Here is a 25,972-nt window from a genome sequence, read left to right as displayed (position 1 = left end):
CATATATAGTAGGGCATAGGAAATCTTAGAACACAGGGGCAAGTTCTATATTGGATTCTATATAAATGAATTCCCTGACTTCTAGACAATGGGTTCTAGCAGGTAGCTAAAGTTCCCTGCTCGTCCGCTGCTGCATTTATTAGCTCCGCCCCTGCTCTCCCGCACTGAATCACTGGCCAATCACTATGGACAAATAAGTCTTAAAACCACTGCTTCTTAACTTATGATTTGCAAGCTAGTTTAAGTGAGCCTGCAACGCAATGGCTCCTAAGCTGATAATAGGAGCAGAATGTGTGGCTGGCTTATTAATATTCTGGTTCTAGTATGTCATATAAATTAGTTAATTCCAGATGTAATATAACATTTGTGATTAATTTATGTATACTCATCATTATACAGGACAGCAAATGTATTGTGTATAAACTCATCAACATTATAGTTCAGCATATGTTATTTACCATCAGTGAGTATTTTCTCATCCACATTATATAGTGCAACATTTATAGTTATATAATGAATGTTAAAGGAGCAGCAATGTATGTCTCTCTAGCAGAGCTGTGTGTATGTGCATCTCTGTATACCTCTCGAGCAGAGCTGTGTGCAATGTACTACTGGGAGCTAGCTGAAGACATGGGGTGAGCCAATGACAAGAGGCATATATGTGCAGCCACCAATTAGCAACTAGCTCCAAGTAGTGGATTGCTGCTCCTGAGCCTACCAAATTATGCTTTTTAAAGGATACCAAGAAAATGAGCCAAACTTGATAATAGAAGTAAACTGGAAAGTTGTTTAAAACTGCATGCTCTTTCTAAATCGTGAAAGTTTAACTTTGATTTTAGTGTCCCTTTAAAGTGAATGTCAATTTTGATGCTAAAGTGCCCGGTTTTGAAAAATTTGATTAAAAACACAGGCACTTTAATTCATCAAAATTTACATTTCACTCCTGTTGTGAAAAAAAACTTACCTTTTAAACTTGACAGCAGCTCCAGCTTCCTTCGGTCGTTGCAAGCCATTTCTGATGTCAGAAATTATGGATAGGTCATCCTCCAATCATGGCTTTCTCCCCAGGGGAAACAGTGTCTGATTCAACTCCGTGATTGGAGGAAGCCGGATTCCTCATTTTAGACGGGTTTTTTTTCACAACAGGAGTGAAATGTAAATTTTGATGAATTAAAGTGCCCCTGTTTTTAATCGAATTTTTAAAAACTGGGCACTTAAGCATCAAAATTGATGCTCACTTAGCTCTAGTGAATCGTAATCACCAGTATTACACGGCAGCATATCCATCATCAGTGGCCTAGATTCTATAAAACCGGTGAAACTACAAACTCGCTGAAAAATCTCATGGCAATATTTCTAAAGACTGGTTTACCGCCCGGCCACCCTTCATCACAGCGGCAAATTGCAAGATCAGCGCCAATTTAGTCAGTGGAGCTGCAACTATATTGTAACTGTAGCTTCTTAGCACATACAAGTTCCACTTTCAAGAACTGAATCTCTAAAACACCTTCATAAGGAAATTTAGATGGGATAAAAACACCCTCTATAAAACAGTCACATTAACATATGCACAAGAAAAGTTACAAAAACGAAAACAAGATAATCTCGTGAGCTTTGAAATAGTGAACCACAACCGCGAGACAATATGCTTTACAGGTTATTTATTAATTCTGCCGGAGTGCGGGAGAAGGTCAGCCCCTCACTCTGCCTGCGAGTTTTCTGATTCTGAGACACCTCTCGTTCTGACCCGCAAGATTGACACGGCAATAGTCTATCCTTACAGACATTTATTTTTACAGTGTTTCAGAAGTGGGGTTGTAATTGAAACGATTAGCAACAGATTCTCGTTTGATGTGTTGGGCAGTTAAAGGGATAGGAAAGTCAAAAATTAAACTTGCATGATTCAGACAGAGCGTGTGATTTTAAGAGACTTTTAAATTCACTTCTATTTTTAAATGTGCTTCGTTCTCTTAGTATCCCTTGTTGAATAAGAATACGCACATTTCATACACTAGTGGGAGCTGCTGTTAATTGGTGCCTGCACACATTTGTCTCTTGTGATTGGCTAACTAGATGTGTTCAGCTTCCTGCCAGTAGTGCAATGCTGTTCCTTCAGCAATGGATAACAAGAGAATGAAGCAAATTTTATAATCGAAGTAAATTGGAAAGTTGTTTAAAATTGTTTGTTCTATCTGAATCATAAAAGACGATTTTTGGGTTTACTATCCCTTTAACACAACTATAGATGGAACGCCCCCTAACATTATACTCGGAAATATTAGTGAATCAAGGCTTAATGAATTTTAACATGAACTTGCCTTAGCAATGAGGCGTCTTATTCTACCCCAATGAGTATATACTCATTATCATTATATAGAGTAGCATACTCATCAGTGAGTACATATTCACCATCATAATATAGCGTAGCATATACATTATTAGTCCGTATTTATGCACTATCTTTATACAGTGCAGCATGTTTGTTTTAATTAGAATACATATTCACCATCATTATACAGTTAATATCATATTCACCATCATTATACAGTTAATATCATATTCACCATTATTTTACAGTGCTGCATATTCACCATCATTATACAATTAATATCATATTCACCATCATTTTACAGTTAATATCATATTCACCATCATTATACAGTTAATATCATATTCACCATCATTGTACAGTTAATATCATATTCAGCAGCATTATACAGTTAATATCATATTCAGCAGCATTATACAGTTAATATGATATTCACCATCATTGTACAGTTAATATCATATTCACCATCATTATACAGTTAATATCATATTCAGCATCATTTTACAGTTAATATCATATTCACCATCATTTTACAGTTAATATCATATTCACCATCATTATACAGTTAATATCATATTCACCATCATTTTACAGTTAATATCATATTCAGCAGCATTATACAGTTAATATGATATTCACCATCATTGTACAGTTAATATCATATTCAGCATCATTTTACAGTTAATATCATATTCACCATCATTTTACAGTTAATATCATATTCAGCAGCATTATACAGTTAATATGATATTCACCATCATTGTACAGTTAATATCATATTCACCATCATTATACAGTTAATATCATATTCAGCATCATTTTACAGTTAATATCATATTCACCATCATTTTACAGTGCTGCATATTCATTATCAATAAGTATATACTCACCATTATTGTTCAGGGCATTATATTAAAAATATTATTGGTGACTACATAGTCACAATTTGTATGCACTGCAATAAATGAGCTAATAGTGGTCATTTATTCTTTATCATTATATATAGTGCAGAATATTAGTGAGTATATATCAATCATCATTTTGCAGTGTACTATGCATTATCAGAAAAGTTTTGGATTTACCAATTTGAATCCCAAAACCCTAAAGGGGTAAATATATCTAGCCAAGCATCTATTTAAAGGGACATGAACCCCCCCCCCCCCCCAAAAAAAAAAAAAAAGTCATGATTCAGATATGGCATACAATTTTCAACAACATTTACTTCTATTATCATATTTTCTTAACTCTCTTAGTATCCTTTTTTGAGCAGCAATACACTGCCTGGAGCTTGCTTAACACATCAGGTAAACCGATGATAAGATGCCAATTTGCAACCATCAATCAGCAGCTAGCTTCCAGTAGTGCATTGCTGTTTCTGAGCCTACCTATGCTTTTCAACAAAGAATACAAAGATAATGACACAAATTAGATAATAGACATTGTTTAAATTGCATGCTCTATCTGAATTATTATTATTATTATTATTATTATTATGAAAGGTTAATTTTGACTTTACTGTCCCTTTAAGTATCAGTTTCCTTATGGTATAATTTTCTAAATACTTAAAGGGACAGTCTACACGCATTTGCAAGCACTTTGTTTGGGAACGTTGTGCTGCGGGGACCCCACTCCGTCCTGTGCTACCTCATGCAGGGCAAAAGTGATTACAGTATTCTTGGGAAAATTTCTTTATTTGGCAGCCCTAATATGGCCGCCAAACTCCTCCTCCCTCCTCCTTCTTGTGTGTTTGTTTGAAATCGCACCCAGCAGTGTGCTTGAATAAACTGATAAACATTAAGACACTAGGGCAGACACATTGTGCATGCGCAAAACTACAGCGTTGGGAATTTTACAGTTGAGAGCCTGATTATTGGATGCTGCTTCACAATAGACACGCCCATGGATTCTCTGGGAGGAGTTTGCTGCCATCCTATAACGGCCAAATTTGTAAAGTATTTTTTAAAATACTTTTTTTATTTTGCCCTGCATGAGATGGCATAGGACAGAGTGGGGTGCCCGCAGCACAATGATCCCAAACAACGTGCTTGCAAACGCGTGTAGACTGTCCCTTTAATCTTAAATATGTATCATATATTTTCATTTATATAATTTTAATATCTAATTCATTCATTTTTTAAATTTGACTTTGTATAATGCTTTTTAAACAGGTATTATGGTTTAACATGTATTATTAATACATACAATACCTGTTTGTAAGTGTCGCACACGAAAAGGTATGTTATAGAGTTTATATTTTATTTTTGAATTATTCAAATTGGAAAGTTGTTTTCAATTGTATGCTCTGTCCCTTTAAGTATATACAAATCAGCACTGTACATTACAGAATATTCTCTGTACATTACTGAATATTCATTAACAGAATGCACTCATTTTACTCATCATCATCTTCCAGTGTAGCATAAATCATATCCTTGGAAATGTATATACTCATGATCATCTTCATCATTATATTTAGCTGACGGTTCGTTATCAGTATGTAGATACTCTGCATTCTAATTCAGAATCTTGTGTTCATTACTAGTGTATTTAATCTGTGTCATTATACAGTGCTGTAAGCTTGTTTTAAGTTTGACAAAATTTGCTTAAGGAGAACAAAAATAGTCGCAGCTCTTTATATGAGATCTCTTTCAGCGCCTGAGGAGGTATGTCTGACAGGGGTTGTTGAATCTGTAAGGGTTATAATTATGGTATTTAAAGCAACATTAAAGGGACACTGAACCCACATTTTTTTCTTCCATGATTCAGATAGAGCATGTAGTTTTAAGTAACTTTCTAATTTACTCCTGTTACCAATTTGTCTTTGTTATCTTAAAGGGACACTGTACCCAAACTTTTTCTTTTGTAATTCAGAAAGAGCATGCAATTTTAAGCAACTTTCTAATTTACTCCTATTATCAATTTTTCATCGTTCTCTTGCTATCATTATTTGAAAAAGAAGGCATCTAAGCGTTTTTTTTTGTTTCAGTACTCTGGACAGCACTTTTTTATTGGTGGATTAATTTATCCACCAATCAGCAAGGACAACCCAGGTTGTTCACCAAAAATGGGCTGGCATCTAAACTTACATTCTTGCATTTCAAATAAAGATACCAACAGAATGAAGAAAATTTGATAATAGGAGTAAATTAGAAAATTGCTTAAAATTTCATGCTCAATTTGAATCACGAAAGAATTTTTTTGGGTACAATGTCCCTTTAATATTTTTATTTGAAGAAGCAGGAATATAAGCTTACGAGCACCTGGTAGTGCTTGCTTATTGGTGGCTAAATGTAGCCACCAATCAGCAAGCACTATCCAGGGTTCTGAACTAAAAATGGCACAGTTCATAAGCATACGTTCCTGCTTTTTCAAATAAAGATACCAAGAAAATGAAGAAAATTTGATAATAGGAGTTGCTTAAAATTGCATGCTCTATCTGAATCATGGAAGAACAAAATTGGGTTCAGTATCCCTTTAAATGCTAAATAAATGGTAGATAGAATGATGCATTCAAAGAAAAGATGTCTGAGAATAACATATAGATGTATTTTTTAAAGTTTAATTGTTTAAATATCAACAAAATAAGTGTAAAGTTTTAGTGTCTATAAAACAATGTGAGCTGCCATGTTGTAACTTAGGTTACCTTCTCTGCTGTGGCCAATTAGAGACAGTTATAAATAGGTCCCTATGAATGCTGGCAGATGTAGGGAAGTGCAGCTTTTAGCTCTACACCGTCAGTGCCAGGGTATTTTACAGGATACTACCAGGTACAGTTTTCTAGGTGCACTGGCGCTTTGGTTAATTGTGCCCACTTTTTAGGGCTTTATAGCCCATAATAGTTTGCTACATAACTTTGTAATATACTTTCCTTAAAAAACAAAACAAGCTTCTGATTGGTGCATTTGATCCATGCATGTGCTTGTCCTTTAATCAAGTGTGCGCAGAGTGCATGCGCCAGTCAGAATCAAAGGCTGCATATGCTCCCCAGTCAGCAATATGGATGTATAAGCAATGCCAATCTCAGTGCTAAAAAAAAGGGTTAAATAGGTATGAAACCCAAAAATAAATATTTTTTTGTGATTCGGGCAGAGCATACAATTTTATTTATTTTTTTCCCCATTTTACTTCTATTGTCAAATTTGCTTTGTTCCCATGGTAATCTTTTTGTTGAAGAGATACCTATGTAGATGGATAACCTTCTTGCAAAACTTCTGCCATATAGTTCTCCCTCCAGGCACTTGCGTGCTCTTGAGCTTACGTCCCTGCTTTTTAACAAAAGAAACCAAGAGAATGAAGAAAATTTGACAATAGAAGTAAATTAGAAATTTTTTTAGAATTGCACGCAATGGGGCCCATTTATCAAGCTTTGGATAGAGCTTGAGGGCCCGTGTTTCTGGCGAGCCTGCAGGCTCACCAGAAACAGCAGTTATGAAGCAGCGGACAGACATCACCGAAAATCAATCCGATCGAGTACGATCGGGTTAATTGACACCTCCCTGCTGACGGCCGATTGGCCTCGAATCTGCAGGGGGGCGGCGTTGCTCCAGCAGCTCACAAGAGCTGCTGGTGCAATGCTGAATACGGAGAGCGTATTGCTCTCCGCATTCAGCGAGGTCTGGCGGACCTGATCCGCCAGACCTTTGATAAATATCCCCCCTCTATCTGAATCACAAAAGCAACATTTTGGGTTTCATATCCCTTTAGAGGCAAAGGAAGTGGCGCTTACCAATCCGGGGGTTTCTTCACCGTGATATTGAGCAGCGTGTCTTCAGCGTTGGCTCTTTTCCTCTGTCCTGTTTCTCCGCCGTCAGGAGCCCAGCAAGAGCGCCTACGTCCCAGGCGCAAACTCGCAATCCAATTACCATCCACTTCCGGGCATCACTCACAGGCAAGGAGGCGCAAACAGCCAAAATACTGTAGAATAAAAGCAAACTTTATTGGTGACAAAAGGTAAAAACAAATCGAGCCTCAGCTCATAGTAGCAATCCGGGGTCACAGAACGGCAACTGCAGACATGTTTCGTGTGGTTCCTCCACACTTGATCACTGCTGATTTTTGCCGGTTCTGTGACCTGCTTTTAAAGCCAGAAACATTTTCCAATTAAACAATTAAAAAGTTAAAAACAAAAGTTAACCCCTTCATGCCCTTATATTGGTATACATGTTTAAACACTTTGATGGGCAAATATACACATATAGTGAACATTCTACTTGTATTACAGGAAGATATGCAGATTCTACTTAATTGTGCCAAGGCTAACAATGCTACATAATTGAAGAATTTTTGAAAAAAGAGCAAGTACATTATTTTGCCATATTAAGTGATCTACCACATAATGATATTATTTTATATGTGTGTATTTTATATACGTGTGAAATTCCTCTGCTGACACTAAGGGGTCGATCCGATAAAAATCGTCGCCCGCAAAAGCCGGCGACGCCAATATTTGCGCGGGTTTGGTATCCTATATACAGCGTAACCTAGAAGTTACGCGCGTATATTTCTGCCGTCGCCCGTAGTTTTTTGGGCTATAGGCAGGTATACCAAACCCGCGCAGTTTGGTATCCAATATGCAGCGTAAGGACTTACGTGGCGAAAATGGAGAAAACTTACTCCATTTTCACCTCGCCACAAAAAGCAGCCGTAAGAAGCCTTACGCTGACTATTGGAGCCCCGTAACTCCCTAAACTGGCTGCTAAAATAAACCTAACACCTAACGCATGCGCAATGTCTATCTCCCTGTCAACCGCGATCTGCTAAAATAAACCTAACACCTAACGCATGCGCAATGTCTATCTCCCTGTCAACCGCGATCTTCTAAAATAAACCTAACACCTAACGCATGCGCAATGTCTATCTACCTGTCAACCGCGATCCCCCCCCCCCCCCGAAATCCCTAATAAAGTTATTAACCCCTAAACCGCCGCTCACGGACCCCGCCGCCATCTACATAAACTAACCCCCTACTGTGAGCCCCTAAAACCGCCGCCATCTACCTTATCTATCCCCTAATCTGACCCCTTACACCGCCGCCACCTATATAAAAATTATTAACCCCTAACCTAATCCCCCTATACCGCCGCCAGCTATATTAATATTATTAACCCCTAATGTAAGCCACTTACACCGCCGCCATCTCTATTAAAATGATTAACCCCTTATTTAATCTACCTACCCCGCCGCCAGCTATATTATCTATATTAACCCTAAGTATATTATAGTTAATATAGGTATTACATTATATATATTAACTATATTAACCCTAATTATATTAGGGTTAATATAGTTAATATAGTTACTATAGTATTTATATTAACTATATTAACTCTATCTAACCCTAACACCCCTAACTAAATTTATATTAAATTAATCTAATTCATTTATAAACTAAAATGTTCCTATTTAAATCTAAATACTTACCTATAACATAAACCCTAAGATAGCTACAATATAATTAATAATTACATTGTAGCTATGTTAGGGTTAATATTTATTTTACAGGTATATTGTTAATTATTTTAACTAGGTATAATAGCTATTAAATAGTTATTAACTATTTAATATCTACCTAGTTAAAATAATTACCCAATTACCTGTAAAATAAATCCTAACCTAAGTTACAAATACACCTACACTATCAATAAATTAAATAAACTACAAACATCTATCTAAAAATACAATTAAATGAACTAAACTAAATTACAAAAAAAACAAACACTAAATTACAAAAAATAAAAAAAGATTACAAGATTTTTAAGCTAATTACACCTATTCTAAGCCCCCTAATAAAATAATAAACCCCCAAAATAAAAAAAATTCCCTGCCCTATTCTAAATTAAACAAATTTCAAAGCTCTTTACCTTACCAGCCCTTAAAAGGGCCTTTTGTGGGGCATGCCCCAAAGAATTCAGCTCTTTTGCATACAAATACAATACCCCCCCCCATTACAACCCACCACCCACATACCCCTATTCTAAAACCACCCAAACCCCCCTTAAAAAAGCCTAACACTACCCCCCTGAAGATCTCCCTACCTTGTCTTCACCACACCGGGCCGAACTCCTGATCCGATCCGGGCGATGTCTTCCTCCAAGCGGCAAAGAAGAATTCTTCCTCCGGCGATGTCTTCCTCCAAGCGGCAAAGAAGAATTCTTCCTCCGGCGACGTCTTCCTCCAAGTGGCAGCAAAGTCTTCATTCTTCCGGTGGCATCTTCAATCTTCTTTCTTCGCTCCGCCGCCGCGGAGCATCCATCCCGGCCGACTACTGAACTTGGAATGAGGTACCTTTAAATGATGTCATCCAAGATGGCGTCCGCCGAATTCCGATTGGCTGATAGGATTCTATCAGCCAATCGGAATTAAGTTAAAAAAATCTGATTGGCTGATTGAATCAGCCAATCAGATTCAAGTTCAATCCGATTGGCTGATCCAATCAGCCAATCAGATTGAGCTCGCATTCTATTGGCTGATCGGAACAGTTTATTATTTTATTAGGGGGCTTAGAATAGGTGTAATTAGCTTAAAAATCTTGTAATCTTTTTTTATTTTTTGTAATTTAGTGTTTGTTTGTTTTTGTAATTTAGTTTAGTTAATTTAATTGTATTTTTAGATAGATGTTTGTAGTTTATTTAATTTATTGATAGTGTAGGTGTATTTGTAACTTAGGTTAGGATTTATTTTACAGGTAATTGGGTAATTATTTTAACTAGGTAGATATTAAATAGTTAATAACTATTTAATAGCTATTATACCTAGTTAAAATAATTAACAATTTACCTGTAAAATAAATATTAACCCTAACATAGCTACAATGTAATTATTAATTATATTGTAGCTATCTTAGGGTTTATTTTATAGGTAAGTATTTAGATTTAAATAGGAATATTTTAGTTTATAAATGAATTAGATTAATTTAATATAAATTTAGTTAGGGGTGTTAGGGTTAGATAGAGTTAATATAGTTAATGTCAATACTATAGTAACTATATTAACTATATTAACCCTAATATAATTAGGGTTAATATAGTTAATATATATAATGTAATACCTATATTAACTATAATATACTTAGGGTTAACATAGATAATATAGCTGGCGGCGGGGTAGGTAGATTAAATTAAGGGTTAATCATTTTAATAGAGATGGCGGCGGTGTAAGGGGCTTACATTGGGGGTTAATAATTTTAATATAGATGGCGGCGGTGTTAGGGGCTCACTTTAGGGGGTTATAGATATAATATAGCTGGCGGCGGGGTACGGGAGCGGCGGTTTAGGGGTTAATAACTTTATTAGGTTGCGGCGGGGTACGGGAGCGGCGGTTTAGGGGTTAATAGCTTTTTTATTGTTAGGATAGTGAGGGGGGATAGCGGATAGAGGGATAGACGTGTCGGGCTATGTTAGGGAGGCGTGTTAGACTTGTCGGGCTATGTTAGGGAGGCGTGTTAGACAGTGCGGGTGTTTTAGACTTTAGTCAGGTTTTATAGGCGCCGGCAGTTTCTAACGTGGCGCAAGTCACTGGCGACGCCAGAAATTTGTACTTACGCAGATTTCTGGACATCGCTGGTTTGTCAGACTTACGGCACGTTAGCATCTGACGGCGACTTATATGGGATAGCTCGAGTTGCGAGCTAAAACTGCGGGCGACGCCGGTTCCCTCGCTTGCGCCGCAAACTGCGATCTATATCGGATCGCGCCCTAAGTAATGATTAAGTCTGCATCACTATAAAAAGAGAGAGAGATGCACTCAGCTGAGACAGAACAAAAGCTAGAAAAACTTCCGTGCCTGTTCATTTTTGGGTGCCACTCAGGGTGCATACTCTTTTAGCACACTATGCCCCTTCACAGAGAAAAAATATCCTGTAGCATATCAGTCTGACCCTGCCCAATGACAGTCCAGCGCCGAAATACCAGGCAATTCCTCTCTGAACAAGAGAAAACAACAACCCCAGACGATCGTTTCGGCCTTTTGTGGGCCTCGTCAGTGAGGTGCAGTCGCATCCCTCTAAGGGCATGTGTGCAAGGAGTCCACGTCTGGTTTCCCCTTTTACTCTTAGGGAGACCCAAGAGCAATTTGCATAAATATAAAAAGAGAGAGAGATGCACTCAGCTGAGACAGAACAAAAGCTAGAAAAACTTCCGTGCCTGTTCATTTTTGGGTGCCACTCAGGGTGCATACTCTTTTAGCACACTATGCCCCTTCACAGAGAAAAAATATCCTGTAGCATATCAGTCTGACCCTGCCCAATGACAGTCCAGCGCCGAAATACCAGGCAATTCCTCTCTGAACAAGAGAAAACAACAACCCCAGACGATCGTTTCGGCCTTTTGTGGGCCTCGTCAGTGAGGTGCAGTCGCATCCCTCTAAGGGCATGTGTGCAAGGAGTCCACGTCTGGTTTCCCCTTTTACTCTTAGGGAGACCCAAGAGCAATTTGCATAAATATAAAAAGAGAGAGAGATGCACTCAGCTGAGACAGAACAAAAGCTAGAAAAACTTCCGTGCCTGTTCATTTTTGGGTGCCACTCAGGGTGCATACTCTTTTAGCACACTATGCCCCTTCACAGAGAAAAAATATCCTGTAGCATATCAGTCTGACCCTGCCCAATGACAGTCCAGCGCCGAAATACCAGGCAATTCCTCTCTGAACAAGAGAAAACAACAACCCCAGACGATCGTTTCGGCCTTTTGTGGGCCTCGTCAGTGAGGTGCAGTCGCATCCCTCTAAGGGCATGTGTGCAAGGAGTCCACGTCTGGTTTCCCCTTTTACTCTTAGGGAGACCCAAGAGCAATTTGCATAAATATAAAAAGAGAGAGAGATGCACTCAGCTGAGACAGAACACAAGCTAGAAAAACTTCCGTGCCTGTTCATTTTTGGGTGCCACTCAGGGTGCATACTCTTTTAGCACACTATGCCCCTTCACAGAGAAAAAATATCCTGTAGCATATCAGTCTGACCCTGCCCAATGACAGTCCAGCGCCGAAATACCAGGCAATTCCTCTCTGAACAAGAGAAAACAACAACCCCAGACGATCGTTTCGGCCTTTTGTGGGCCTCGTCAGTGAGGTGCAGTCGCATCCCTCTAAGGGCATGTGTGCAAGGAGTCCACGTCTGGTTTCCCCTTTTACTCTTAGGGAGACCCAAGAGCAATTTGCATAAATATAAAAAGAGAGAGAGATGCACTCAGCTGAGACAGAACAAAAGCTAGAAAAACTTCCGTGCCTGTTCATTTTTGGGTGCCACTCAGGGTGCATACTCTTTTAGCACACTATGCCCCTTCACAGAGAAAAAATATCCTGTAGCATCTGCATCACTTAATAATACCGCTAAATTGAGAATTCTTTTATTTATGGGTTGTTTAAATAAACAGATTCACATCGCTTTCCTTGTTAATACCCAGAGGTGATCTGGTATTTAGCAAGAAGATCCACTGAGCCTCCTTGTAGTCCAGTTTGTATATTCTGTCACCCCCTCTTTTATGTGGGGGGACATGATCAATGGCCTGGATAGACAACAGTGAGGCATCCCCTGCATGCATTGATTTCCAATGTCTGATGCATCATTATTATACTGTGTAGCATGTTTATTATTACTCGGTGTGGTAATTAGCATTATTATATTGTGTAGTATGTTTATTATTACTCTGTGGGGTACTCAGCATCATTATAATGTGTAGCATGTTTATTATTACTTTGTGGGGTACTCAGCATCATTATACTGTGTAATATGTTTATTATTACTCTGTGGGGTACTCAGCATCATTATACTGTGTGTAGTATGTTTATTATTATTCTGTGGGGTACTCAGCATAATTATACTGTGTAGCATGTTTATTATTACTCTGAGGAGTATTCAGCATCATTATAATGTGTATCATGTTTATTATTACTCTGTGGGGTACTCATCATCATTATACTGTGTAGCAATTTTATTATTACTCTGTAGGGTACTCAGCATCATTATACTGTTTAGCATGTTTATTATTACTCTGAGGAGTACTCAGCATCATTATACTGTGTAGTATGTTTTTTTATTACTCTGTGGGGTACTCTGCATCATTATACTTTGTAGCATATTTATTATTACCCTTTGGGGTACTCTTCATCATTATACTTTGTAGCATGTTTATTATTACTCTGTTGGGTACTCTTCATCATTATACTATGTAGCATGTTTATTATTACCTGTTGGGTACTCTTCATCATTATACTATGTAGCATGTTTATTATTACCTGTTGGGTACTCAACATCATTATACTGTGTAGCATATTTATTATTACTCTGAGGAGTACTCAGCATCATTACACTGTGTAGCATGCTTATTATTACTCTGTGGGGTACTCAGCATCATTATACTGCGTAGCATGTTTATTATTACTCGGTGGGGTATTTAGCATCATTATACTGTGTGACATGTTTATTATTACTCTGTGGGGTACTCTGCATCATTATACTTTGTAGCATATTTATTATTACCCTGTGGGGTACTCAGCATTATTATACTGTGTTTCAAATGTCTTGAATAACTATTCATAGAAGCATGCTCATTATTACTGTGTATATATTCAGAATCATTATACTGTGCAGGATGCTCATTATTACTGTATGGACACTTAGTATAATTATACTGTACAGAATAGTCTTTATTACTGCAAATAACCTGAGGCATTATACAGTGAGATATGGTAATTATCACGGTGTGGTGTATAAAAAGCATTAAATGATGCAGTGTTCAATATCTGTGTATGGGTACTCAACATTTTATACAAAGAAATATTAAAACATGCAGTATTAACCATCATCATTATACAGAGTGGGATGCTGCTTATCTTTACTATGGGGATACTCAGCATAATTAGATTGTGTGGCATGCTCATTATCTCTCTGTGTGTATACGCAGTGTCATTATACTGTGCAGCTTTGGGAATACTCAGTGTCATTATAATTTGTGGCATAGATATTATTGCTACAAATCCTTCCATTAATACTTTGCAGCATGCTAATGTCTTTGTGGCTAGTGAGACTCATTATGTGAGTGTATGTTGGCAGTATACAAATACAGTATAATTACATGGCCCATCATATTCATTTTCTAGGACTGAAAAGCCACACACACACACACACATATATATATATATATATATATATATATATATATATATATATATATATATATATATATATATATATATATATATATATATATAAACATTGCAGCATGTTCACTATCAACATTAAAGGGAAATGAAACCCCACATTTTTCATTCATAATTTAGGTTGAACATACAATTTTAAAGGGATAGTCTAGTCAAAAGTAAACTTTCATGATTCAGATAGAGCATGCAATTTTAAGCAACTTTCTAATTTACGCCTATTATACATTTTTCTTCGTTCTGTTGGTATCTTTATTTGAAAAAGCAAATATGTAAGTTTAGTAGCCGGCCAATTTTTGGTTCAGCACCTGGGTAGCGCTTGCTGATTGGTGGCTACATTTAGACACCAATCAGCAAGCGCTACCCAGGTGCTAAACTAAAATTGGTCCGGCTACTACACTTTCCAGTTTACTTCTATTATCAAATTTGCTTCATTTTCTTGGTATCATTTGTTGAAGAAGTAGCAATGCACTACTGGTTGCCAACAGAACACATGGGGTGAGCCAATGACAATAGGCATATATATGCGCTCGTATTACAAGTTAAAAGTGAACTATTTTTTAATGTTCCGAAGTTAGAATATCGCATGCTCATTCACGTATTCCCGCATAGAAGTCAATGGAGAGAAAAAAGTGGAAAAAAAGCCCCCACTCTCACACAAACACCATCACATATTCTCATTAGCACTGACCCGACATGAAAATATGAATATTTCATTTTCCAATGTTCTTTACGTAACAGAATATGTTCTATTTATTCATAAATAAATATTTCTATATATATCTGATTTTTTTTTAAATAAATATATATTTGTACCTTTATATATAGATGATTATATATAGGTATAGATATTTACATATATATAGGAATATCTATTGAAAAATACAAAGAACATATTGCCCTAGGTACAGAACATTGGAATGTGAAATATTTACAGTAAATACATAGTTACATTTTTTTTAATAAAAATGAATATTGCATAAAGATGAGTCTCTAATGCACTTCTGTATATGTATTTGGGAAAATAGAATACTAATGCTAGCGGCCTTTATTCTGTTTACATTTATATTTTGTTCCCTTCTAAATAAGGAGGTGCAGACCCTTAGACAATCATATTTAATGAAAAACTTAGAGAAAAACTAGGAAACTTGCAACCCTTCGTTTTTAAGTATAGATAGGGAATTCAGCACACTTTGTTCAGGTAAAACCTATACTTGGTTTTTATTCATTTGATTATAGTGCACACAGAGGTAGAACACACAAACAGAAAAACACACATTTTAAATAGTGCAGCAATAGAACTCATATAGGTAGCTGTAAAAGTCTCCATAAAGTTCAATGTTTTAACCACATGTGATAAGCATATTATTCTTCTAACAATCATCCAACATTGAATAAAGTTAGTTCATACATGGGAAAAAAAGCCACCATGCTTATTAATTACACTGCAGTGTTTGGTGTTTTAGGAAAAGCGGTCAAAGTTCCACAGTAAATGCAGTTGCAACTGATAGACAGAATGGCTATGTATAAGCGTGTATGCAGGCAACGCAGGATTTTGGGCAAGCCAGAAAGTTTTATCTCTTATCCTCCAAACAGACAAATCAACAGGAATACAGTTGTGGGTCTTACGTGGTTATTTTCCTCTGGTATATAGGAAACTTTCCTCTCATGTACCTCCAAATCAGCACGGCTTCGACCGCGGCTTTCGCCGCACTTTAGGTCAGTTACCTTCACTGCTGATGTATCACGACTCCTGATGTTTAAGCCTGTAATTACGATCCTCTCGTCTGTGGTGGATACTGTATACTTGCAGCTTGGCTATTTGCTTAAATCCGGGATGCCTTTAGCAGACCTCTTGGCCACAGAGTTCACTGCTCACCCGGTCGGTAGTTAGTTTTCTTTGTAGCGAACCTGCACACTCGACTACCAAACGGGAACTATTGCTGGTTACATTTGCCGACGCGCGTTTCACCCAAAATGCCTTTCGGGAGTTTGGGCTTTGTCAGAGCTGTCAGGTGTTGGGATTCCCCAGCCTTTATTGCATATCTTGAGGCTCCTCCTTTTTATTGTGTTACTCATTATTTTACTTCCGTTGGAACTCTCAATTTGTAAAGATTCATGCAACATACTTATATACTTCGTGTACTCAAAAATTCATGTAAGGGGTTCATTTTGGCTCTGAGAACAGTGGTATCATTTTTGCTAAAGATATATTCACAATAAATGGTACATTTTTTTACGTAAAGTACATCTGTCAATGTTTCATAAAACATTTTTACTGGTATCCTATATTGTGCTCTATCAACGCCTTATTAGGCTAGATTCTTATTACTATTTCACATCATTACAACAGGGTGCTTTTTAGTTACATTTTTTACACTGTTATTTTTTAACTGGATATTCCTAAAATAGCTACAGTTTTTGGTATACATTGAACGTATTTGCAACATATTTCACATATTTGCAACTGGATGTTTTTTCAAATCTTAAAGGGACAGTCTAGGCCAAAATAAACTTTCATGACTCAGATAGAGCATGTAATTTTAAACAATTTTCCAATTTACTTTTATCACCAATTTTGCTTTGTTCTCTTGGTATTCTTAGTTGAAAGCTTAACCTAGGAGGTTCATATGCTAATTTCTTAGACCTTGAAGCCCACCTCTTTCAGATTGCATTTTAACAGTTTTTCACCACTAGAGGGTGTTAGTTCACGTATTTCATATAGATAACACTGTGCTCGTGCACGAGAAGTTATCTGGGAGCAGGCACTGATTGGCTAGACTGCAAGTCTGTCAAAAGAACTGAGAAAAGGGGCAGTTTGCAGAGGCTTAGAGACAAGATAATCACAGAGGTTAAAAGTATATTATTATAACTGTGTTAGTTATGCAAAACTGGGAAATGGGTAATAAAGGGATTATCTATCTTTTAAAACAATAAAAATTCTGGTGTAGACTGTCCCTTTAACATTATAATGGCATACGTAAAGGAAAAAAATATGCAGGGTTTCATTTTTCTCAAACTATTTCAAGTAGGAAAATTCTCCCTTCCCTAAAACACTCTTTAGAGCAGTGTTTTTAAACCAGTGTGCCGTGGTACACTAGTGTGCCGTGAGAGATCCTCAGGTGTGCCACGGCAGACTGACAACAGTGTGACATATTTTTTAAACTTTGCTTGTTTTTTTACTCCCAGTGCAGAGGTAGTTTGTAGGAGGCATGGCATAACAGCACAATACATACAGTATGTGTGTGTTTGTGTGTATGTGTATATATATATGCTGTATTAGGCTACAATGTGTGATTTTTTTTTAAATTTTGGGATGGTGGTGAGCCACAGGATTTTTTAATGTAAAAAAGTGTGCCACGGCAAAAAAAAAGGTTAAAAACCACTGCTTTAGAGAGATTACTAGGTCACTCTAGAACATTAGGATAAATGAATCCTACAAAAAACTTCCAAATTCTAATTTTTCGTTTAGTCCTAAAAGGGGATAGAGTCTCGAAAGTGAACACCCACCTAGATTCTTTTTGTAAAAGACACTTGTCCTGATCTCCTCCTCTTCCTGATGTTATACTTCTATCAATTCCTACAATTCTTAGACAGTCAGGGTTTGCCTCATGTAATTCTAGGAAGTGTCGAGCTAAATTGTATGCCACCAAGATGCTATCTTAATCTTTATCTGCTGAATTTCCTATCTATATTTATAAAAAACTAAGGGTTACAAGTTTCCTAGTTTTTCATTAAATATGTCTGTATATGTATACATCTATATTTGTGTTTATATGTATATATATGTCTGTAAGTACATATATACACATAAATACATAAATACATTTGTACACATATATAGACAAAAATACATATCCATCTTTAGACATGTATATGTATGTATCTCGATGTTAAAGCCCTTTTGCATGTTTTATTTTTTTTCTAATTCCTGAGATCTTAGATCTTTGAGCCCTTATAACTTTTTTGTGCATTTTGTTTTTCAAATATTTTTTATTAAACAGTGTTATTATAAATGTAACTCTCTTTAATGTATTTTTGAAGTGTTTTGTGCAATTTTTTTATTTTCGCCAAACAGTTAACCACAGATCTGAAATCGCAGCAATGATTCTAGCGTAAATCACAATTGTGCTCACGCGATTGCGTTTACTTTCAACTTGTAATACGAGCGGTAAGCCCGATTAGCGCAAACCCTCACAATATTGGGTAATTTTAGCATAATCTTGGCTTTTATTTTAGTTAGTTAGTAAACTCTGTAAAGTGGTGTGCCCATTAAAGAGTACAGGGGAAAACACTGAAAGATAATCTGAGTTCCCATTCCTTATTAATACCAAGATCTAATAATTTTTATATATATACTAAAATGCATTTTGCTCATTATCAGTTTGTAGATACTCAGTACCCTTGCACAACACAACTTGTTCAGTGTATATATACTCAAGGATTATTATCTGTAGTAAGTGTTCATCATTAATTTATAGATATTAATCATTATTAAAAAAACATCCACCATTAACAGATGTTTCTGTGCCCCCATCTTTTGTTTTGCAAGCTCCTTTTGTCTGTAAACTGGTCTGTTCCATTCAGTTGACACAATAGTGGGTGATGTTGCAGCAAGGGGGGAAGGGACTTTTATGTTCCACACTTACACCTCTACAACGGGTAGATGGTAAACACAGCCTGGCAGCTGTAGGTATTTTAAACCTGGTAATGAGTCAAACAAAATTAAATGCAGATGAAACGCCCACTGCTTTCAATCACGTGTTTAGAACAATTATGTTTCCAGAGAATTGCTGGCAGTGGTTTTCAGAAGTCAGGTTCTGTTACAAAGAAGAGAATTACCTGTGCACTATCCCCAGGCTTTCGTGTAAAAGGGTTGGCTTAGATACCACATGTAATATATGTGATCTCACATTAGGGTTGTCACCTCAGGCATGTTTTCCTGGGCACTTATGAGTTACACATGTTGCAGGGTGTGCATTGCACCTTTGGACAGCACACGAATAGGGACCCTGAACAGCACTATTCATGCTTCATCCCTGCACACCCTGCAGCATGTGTAACTCATAGCTGTCCAGGAAAACATAGCCGAGGTGGCAACCCTATCTCACGTGCCCATAAATAAGTTCTAGTCTAATACATATGTGATACATTTAAAATCCGTTATAATGACTACATATTGCGAAACATATGTAAACACTGAAAATGGCCAAAATGCCCCAAATACTTGCTGGACATGTAATATTAATCATTTCACATGCGCATTCTATTTGTTACAAATGCAAATTTGTAACAAAAAACGGATGTTCATTTGGTTTTCACAAAACAAATATCCAAACCAATGCACCAACTAAACTTAAAGGGATAGTCTAGTCAAATTTACTCCTTTTATTAATTTTTCTTCGTTCTGTTGGTATCTTTATTTGAAAAAGCAAGAATGTAAGCTTAGGATCCAGGCCATTTTTGGTTCAGAACTGGGTAGCACTTGCAGATTGTTGGCTACATTTAGACACCTATCAGCAAGCGCTACCCAGGTGCTGAACCAAAAATGGTCTGGTTCCTAAGCTCACATTCTTGCTTTTTCAAATAAAGATACCAAGAGAATGAAGAAAAATTTATAATAGGAGTAAATTGGAAGGTTTTTTTAAAATTGCATTCTCTATCTGAATCATGAAAGTTTAATTTTGACTAGACTATCGCTTTAAAGAAAACAAAGAAATACTGATTAAATTTATCACTATTTTCTTTAAATTACCATTAGGGGTTAAAATTACTTACCTCTAGTGCACTGGAAAGCCGCACTAATCTCGACATACTAGGTGAGTTTGTTATTAATGCATTAATATCTTGATTGATGCAATAGTTCTTCAATAGCCAAACTTCAACCACCATTTGGAAGAGCCAGTCAGAACTACCGGAGTAGACAGGGTCTGGCCACTGTAATTGTGTTAGCAAAATGTGCATTGTATTATCAAATTATCTTGTGGCAGAGTCTGCCATATGCTCTCTCAGTTGTCAGAATTGATTGGAAAACTCTTTATTTGCAGACTTAAATTACAAGGAAAGGGAGCAAAATAATTTATAAAAGTATAATTTCCAAACTTGATTTACAACACATAATTAAAGGGTTTATAACAATCTCTATGGTGTCAATTTATTATAGTGCGAGCGGACATTTACGATGTAGCGTATCATGTCCGCTGCACAATGATAAATGCCGACAGCAAACGCTGTCGGCATTTATCATTGTACCAGCAGTGCTTGTGAACTGCTGGTGCAATACCGCCCCCTGCAGATTCGCGGCCAATCGGCCGCTAGCAGGGGGTGTCAATCGTATTCGATCGGGTTGATTTCTGTCCGCCGCCTCAGAGCAGACGGACAGGTTATGGAGCAGCGGTCTTCCGTATGGAGCTTGATAAATTGACCCCCATGTCTTTACGTCTTTACTGTCCCTTTAAAGGTACACTAAACCCCCCCCCCCCCATCCCCAAGATTGGTACTTTTCAGCTCATTTGTAACTTACCCCTAGTCTCGCTGGTTAGATTAGATAAGAAAAACAGGCTTTTAAACTTATTTACAACATGGTGTTGCCCATTAATTTATAGAAAACAAAAACATTACACTAATTTCTTCACTATTTAAGCAACAAATATAATAATAAAAAAAAAACAATATTTTTTGAAGGGACTGATGTAAAGGACTCTTGGAACACAAAAGTGATGCACTGGGCCCAAATTTTAGGCCGCCAGTGGCTCTCAGCCGAGGACTGCACTATGGGCTTGATTTATCAAGCCCCTACGGCTGCAAGTTCTCACAAGAACTTGCTCGCCGTAATTTATCAAGCAGCGGTCACCAGACCGCTGCTTACCTAAGCTCTTCTCCACCTTTAAGGTGGCGAAATTCAATCTCCGCGGTCGAGTCCGACCGAGGAGATTGACAGCTCCTGCCCGCGCGTGATTGACTGTGCGTGGGCAGGGGGCGTGATGGCACGCGTGCGCAAAATTGCGCTCGTGTTCAATGTTGATTACCTGCGGGTAATTTCCCCCCGCCACAGGCGAGCTGAGGCGTACAGGGGCGCGTATACGTGCCCCTGTATGCCTCAGCTTTGATAAAAATGATACACATAGGGCTAGATTTATCAGTGTTTGTTTAACATCCCCTGTGCATTGTGTGGGTAAAGTTTGACAGGGGTGTAATTCATCGGAAAATACTATTCCACCAGCTTTTCACTGTAGTTTTTGACTTTTTATTGTATTTCAGGGTTGAAACTCTTGCACATGCTCAATTCACATTAAATACAGTAGAAGTGCATAAACAAGAAATGCAAAATAAACAGACAAAGCAATTTCAATTATGCAGTAAACTTTTTTTCTGACGAATATCTAAGTCTCCTTTAATGTCCCTGCGCCTGTATCATGTGACAGCCTTCAGCCAATCACAGATTCATATATTTATATACTGCAGACTTTTGCACTTGCTTAATAGGAGCTGGGGCCTCAGAAAATGTTTATATAAAAATGATTTATACAGTTTGATAATAGGAATTCAATTGGAATTATTATTTTCTTGGTTAATTGCGTGCTCTATCTAAATAGTGAATGTTTAATTTTGACTCTACTGTCCCTTTAATAAACATACTTTTTTAGGGGTTTATGAAAAGTATGAAATATAATTATATTATACACGATCATCTGAAAAGTTATTTGTGATTGCAGTGAAGTGTTTGTATATTTAAATATGTTGATATTAACATGACTCCAAATACATAAAATTAAAGGGGCAGTCAAGTCAATATTAAACTTAAATGAATTGGATAGAAAATTTAATTTTAAGCAACATTCTAATTTACTTCTATTATCAATTTTTGATATACTTTATTAAAGAGAGTAATCTTAGGCGAGCTCAGGAGGGCCCACGTGTCATTAGCTTTCGAGCAGCAGTGTTTGCAACAATGTTTATAGCAATATTATACATGGTTGCAAACACTGTTGCCATAGAATGCTAAAGACTAGTGCACAATCCTAAGCGGCTATCAGCCTACCTAGGTTTACTCTTCAAGAAAGGATACCAAGAGAACAAAGCAAATTAGATAAAATAAGTAAATTGGAAAGTTGTTTAAAATTGTATATTCTATCTGAATTGTAATGTTGACTTTACTTTAATAATAATAATAATTTAAGTTATGAATTGCTATTAATAGGTAAATGAAGTATTGAATTAATTAATAAGCCACCATATTTTACTTTTTCTGCTTATCTTTCACTTCATTTATGGTCCGTCAAAATCTTTTAGACAACCCCATGAAAATCACCATAGACTTTAATTGTTAATGTTATAGAAAAATGCATTAAGAAGCTTTTCTAAAGGAATAAAATGTACCTCAAAGTAAGGAATTGTGTTTATATTTAAATGGAACAGGGTTTGAATTAATTTTATATATGAGGGCAATAATAATAATATTAATGAAGTGCTTATATGTATATATGTTTGTATTTATGTGTATATATCTGTATGTGTGTGCTCAAGTGCAACACATAACTCAGTACTTGTAATACGAGCAATAAAAGCGCACCCTGTGCTATCTATTGAAAATATAGGGGACACAAAACAAATATCATCCGCATGAAGAATCCCTGGTAAATCTTTTTTACCATTGACTTGTAATACCAAATTGTGCAGTATTCTTAGAGAAGGGTCGCAATGTGAATAGCATACAATGCACTATCAATAGTGCTCCACTTGTAACATAGGCCTATGTCGGATTAAGTATTTCATCTAATTTAGGAGATGTGATCTAAAAGTATGATTTTATATATTAATAGGACTATGTAATTTTAGGTGATTTGGGCACCCAAAAAATGCCCAAATAGGTTTTAAATAGGAGTAAAGATTGATGGTGTGTATATGTGGGTGATTAAAAACAATATGTTTGGTTAGTCTTGACAAAAGTTCTAGATTAGAGCTGAAACAATGATCTGAACATTTATATATATTATATAAAAGGCCAAGTGTGTTTGTCCGAAGCTGTCATGCACAGTAGAGACAGCACGAGGACAAACACACCTGGCCTTACCTGACATGCTGTGCTGTTTGCGGCAAAATTGGGCGTGGCCGGGCGGGAGCGTGAGTGTGGCCGGGCGGGAGCATGGGCGTGACAGGGCATGGTTGGGGGCATGGTCGGCGTGGAGGCGGGCCGGGGGGTGTGAGAGAGAGAGGAGAGAAATAGAAAGAGAGGGGGAGAGACAAAAAGAGATAGGAAAGAGCTAAAGACAGGGGGAAGAGCAGAAGAGAGGGGGGGGAGAGAGAGCAAAAGAGAGGGGAAAGAGCAAAAGAGAGGGAAGAGAGAGAAAAGGGGGTGGGGAGGAGAGCAAAAGAGAGGGGAGAGAGCAATAGAGAGGGGAAGAGAGAGCGCAAATGAAGGGGTTGGAGAGAGAGAGCAAAAAAAAGGAGAGAGAGACAGAGCAAAAGAGAGGGGGGAGAGAGAGAGCACAAAAGAGAGGGGAGAGAGAGCGCAAAAGAGAGGGGGAGAGGGAGAGCGTAAAAGAGAGGGGAGAGAGAGAACGCAAAATAGAGGGGGGAGAGAGAGAGCACAAAAGAGAGGGGAGAGAGAGCGCAAAAGAGAGGGGGAGAGGGAGAGCACAAAAGAGAGGGGAGAGAGAGCGCAAAAGAGAGGGGGAGAGGGAGAGCGTAAAAGAGAGGGGAGAGAGAGAACGCAAAATAGAGGGGGGAGAGAGAGAGCGTAAAAGAGAGGGGGAGAGAGAGCGCAAAAGAGAGGGGGAGAGAGAGCAAAAGACAGGGAGGAGAGAAAGCAAAAGAGAGGGGAGAGAGAGCGTAAAAGAGAGGGGGAGAGAGAGCGCAAAAGAGAGGGGGAGAGAGAGCGCAAAAGAGAGGGGGAGAGAGAGCAAAAGAGAGGGGGGAGAGAAAGCAAAAGAGAGAGGGAGAGAGAGCAAAAGAGAGGTGGAGCGAGAGAGAGCGCAAAAGAAAAGGGGAGAGAGCGCAAAAGAGAGGGGGGAGAGAGCACAAAAGAGAGGGAGTAGAGAGAGAGCAAAAGAGAGGGGGAGAGAGAGAGCAAAAGAGAGGGGGGGGAGAGAGAGAGAGCAAAAGAGAGGTGGAGCGAAAGGGAGCGCAAAAGAGAGGGGAGAGAGCACAAAAGAGAGGGGGAGGCTTTAGGACTATTGTGTATATACTGTGTATATATATATATATATATATATACATACACACACACACACACAGATACCTATAGTACAGTTATAATATATTTTCTATTTTTTTCTCTAGGTTCCAGGACTCAGAGGGCTATGTGTTGTTTCCCCAGATTGGTGACCGCCTGGACTTGCTGTGTCCTCGCTCAGAGCCCCGTGGCCCTTTTTCCTCTTCTACCTATGAGTATTATAAGCTTTACCTGGTGGGTACAGAGGAAGAAGTCGTAACCTGCTCTATTCTGAGAACACCTAATCTTCTTCTGACCTGTGACCGGCCGGGGCAGGACCTTCGTTTCACCATAAAGTTTCAGGAGTACAGTCCCAATCTGTGGGGACATGAGTTCAAGTCTCAGCGGGACTACTATATAGTCGGTAAGATTTAGACCTCTGTAATGGCTGCAGTAAGATCAACACTAGCGTCTTTAGAGCGGCTAGGCAAAAACTTGAACATTGTGGTCTAGTGTAGTGCTAGGGAGAATCAAGTAGCACTGATAGAGCTTGGGAAGCTGCCAGATCTAAAATATACAACTTTAGCACTAGTGATTTGCAGAGATTGGTAGTTATAGGGTTTATTTAGTAGTAAGCGGGGTCAGCTATGTCTTTGACTGTTAGAAAAAGAAACTTTCATTTTTATGGTTGGCATATACTGGCATCATTAGGAATTGTAGACTGAACAGGCATCTTTTTGGGCTGGTACCATGGAAGCTAGAGACCAGTATCTATAAGCCAGGTAGACAAAAACAAGCAGCTATAAGCCTGGTAAATTGATAAACAAATACAAGCACCTACCTATAAGCCTGGTGCAGCGATATACTCAGACTTGTACCTATAAGCCTGGTGCAGGGATATACTCAGACATGTACCTATAAGCCTGGTGCAGCGATATACTCAGACTTGTACCTATAAGCCTGGTGCAGCGATATACTCAGACATGTACCTATAAGCCTGGTGCAGGGATATACTCAGACTTGTACCTATAAGCCTGGTGCAGGGATATACTCAGACTTGTACCTATAAGCCTGGTGCAGCGATATACTCAAACTTGTACCTATAAGCCTGGTGCAGCGATATACTCAGACTTGTACCTATAAGCCTGGTGCAGCGATATACTCAGACATGTACCTATAAGCCTGGTGCAGCGATATACTCAGACATGTACCTATAAGCCTGGTGCAGGGACATACTCAGACTTGTACCTATAAGCCTGGTGCAGCGATATACTCAGACATGTACCTATAAGCCTGGTGCAGCGATATACTCAGACATGTACCTATAAGCCTGGTGCAGGGA

The 25,972-nt window shown here is 37.9% G+C and overlaps 1 protein-coding gene across 1 annotated transcript in view; it reads left to right on the top strand.

The window, feature by feature from the left end:
* EFNB3 (ephrin B3) overlaps positions 1 to 25,972 on the top strand; it is a 167,988-nt gene that overhangs the window by 61,555 nt on the left and 80,461 nt on the right. Inside the window, exon 2 of the mRNA XM_053718312.1 lies at positions 24,759 to 25,054. Coding sequence (XP_053574287.1) covers positions 24,759 to 25,054 — 296 coding nt within the window. The remainder of the gene's footprint in view (positions 1 to 24,758; positions 25,055 to 25,972) is intronic.

This window comes from Bombina bombina, chromosome 6 (genome assembly GCF_027579735.1).
Source record: "Bombina bombina isolate aBomBom1 chromosome 6, aBomBom1.pri, whole genome shotgun sequence".
Taxonomy (NCBI): Eukaryota; Metazoa; Chordata; class Amphibia; order Anura; family Bombinatoridae; genus Bombina; species Bombina bombina.
Note: the sequence above shows the minus strand (reverse complement) of the source record. Positions and strands in the feature narration are given on the sequence as shown.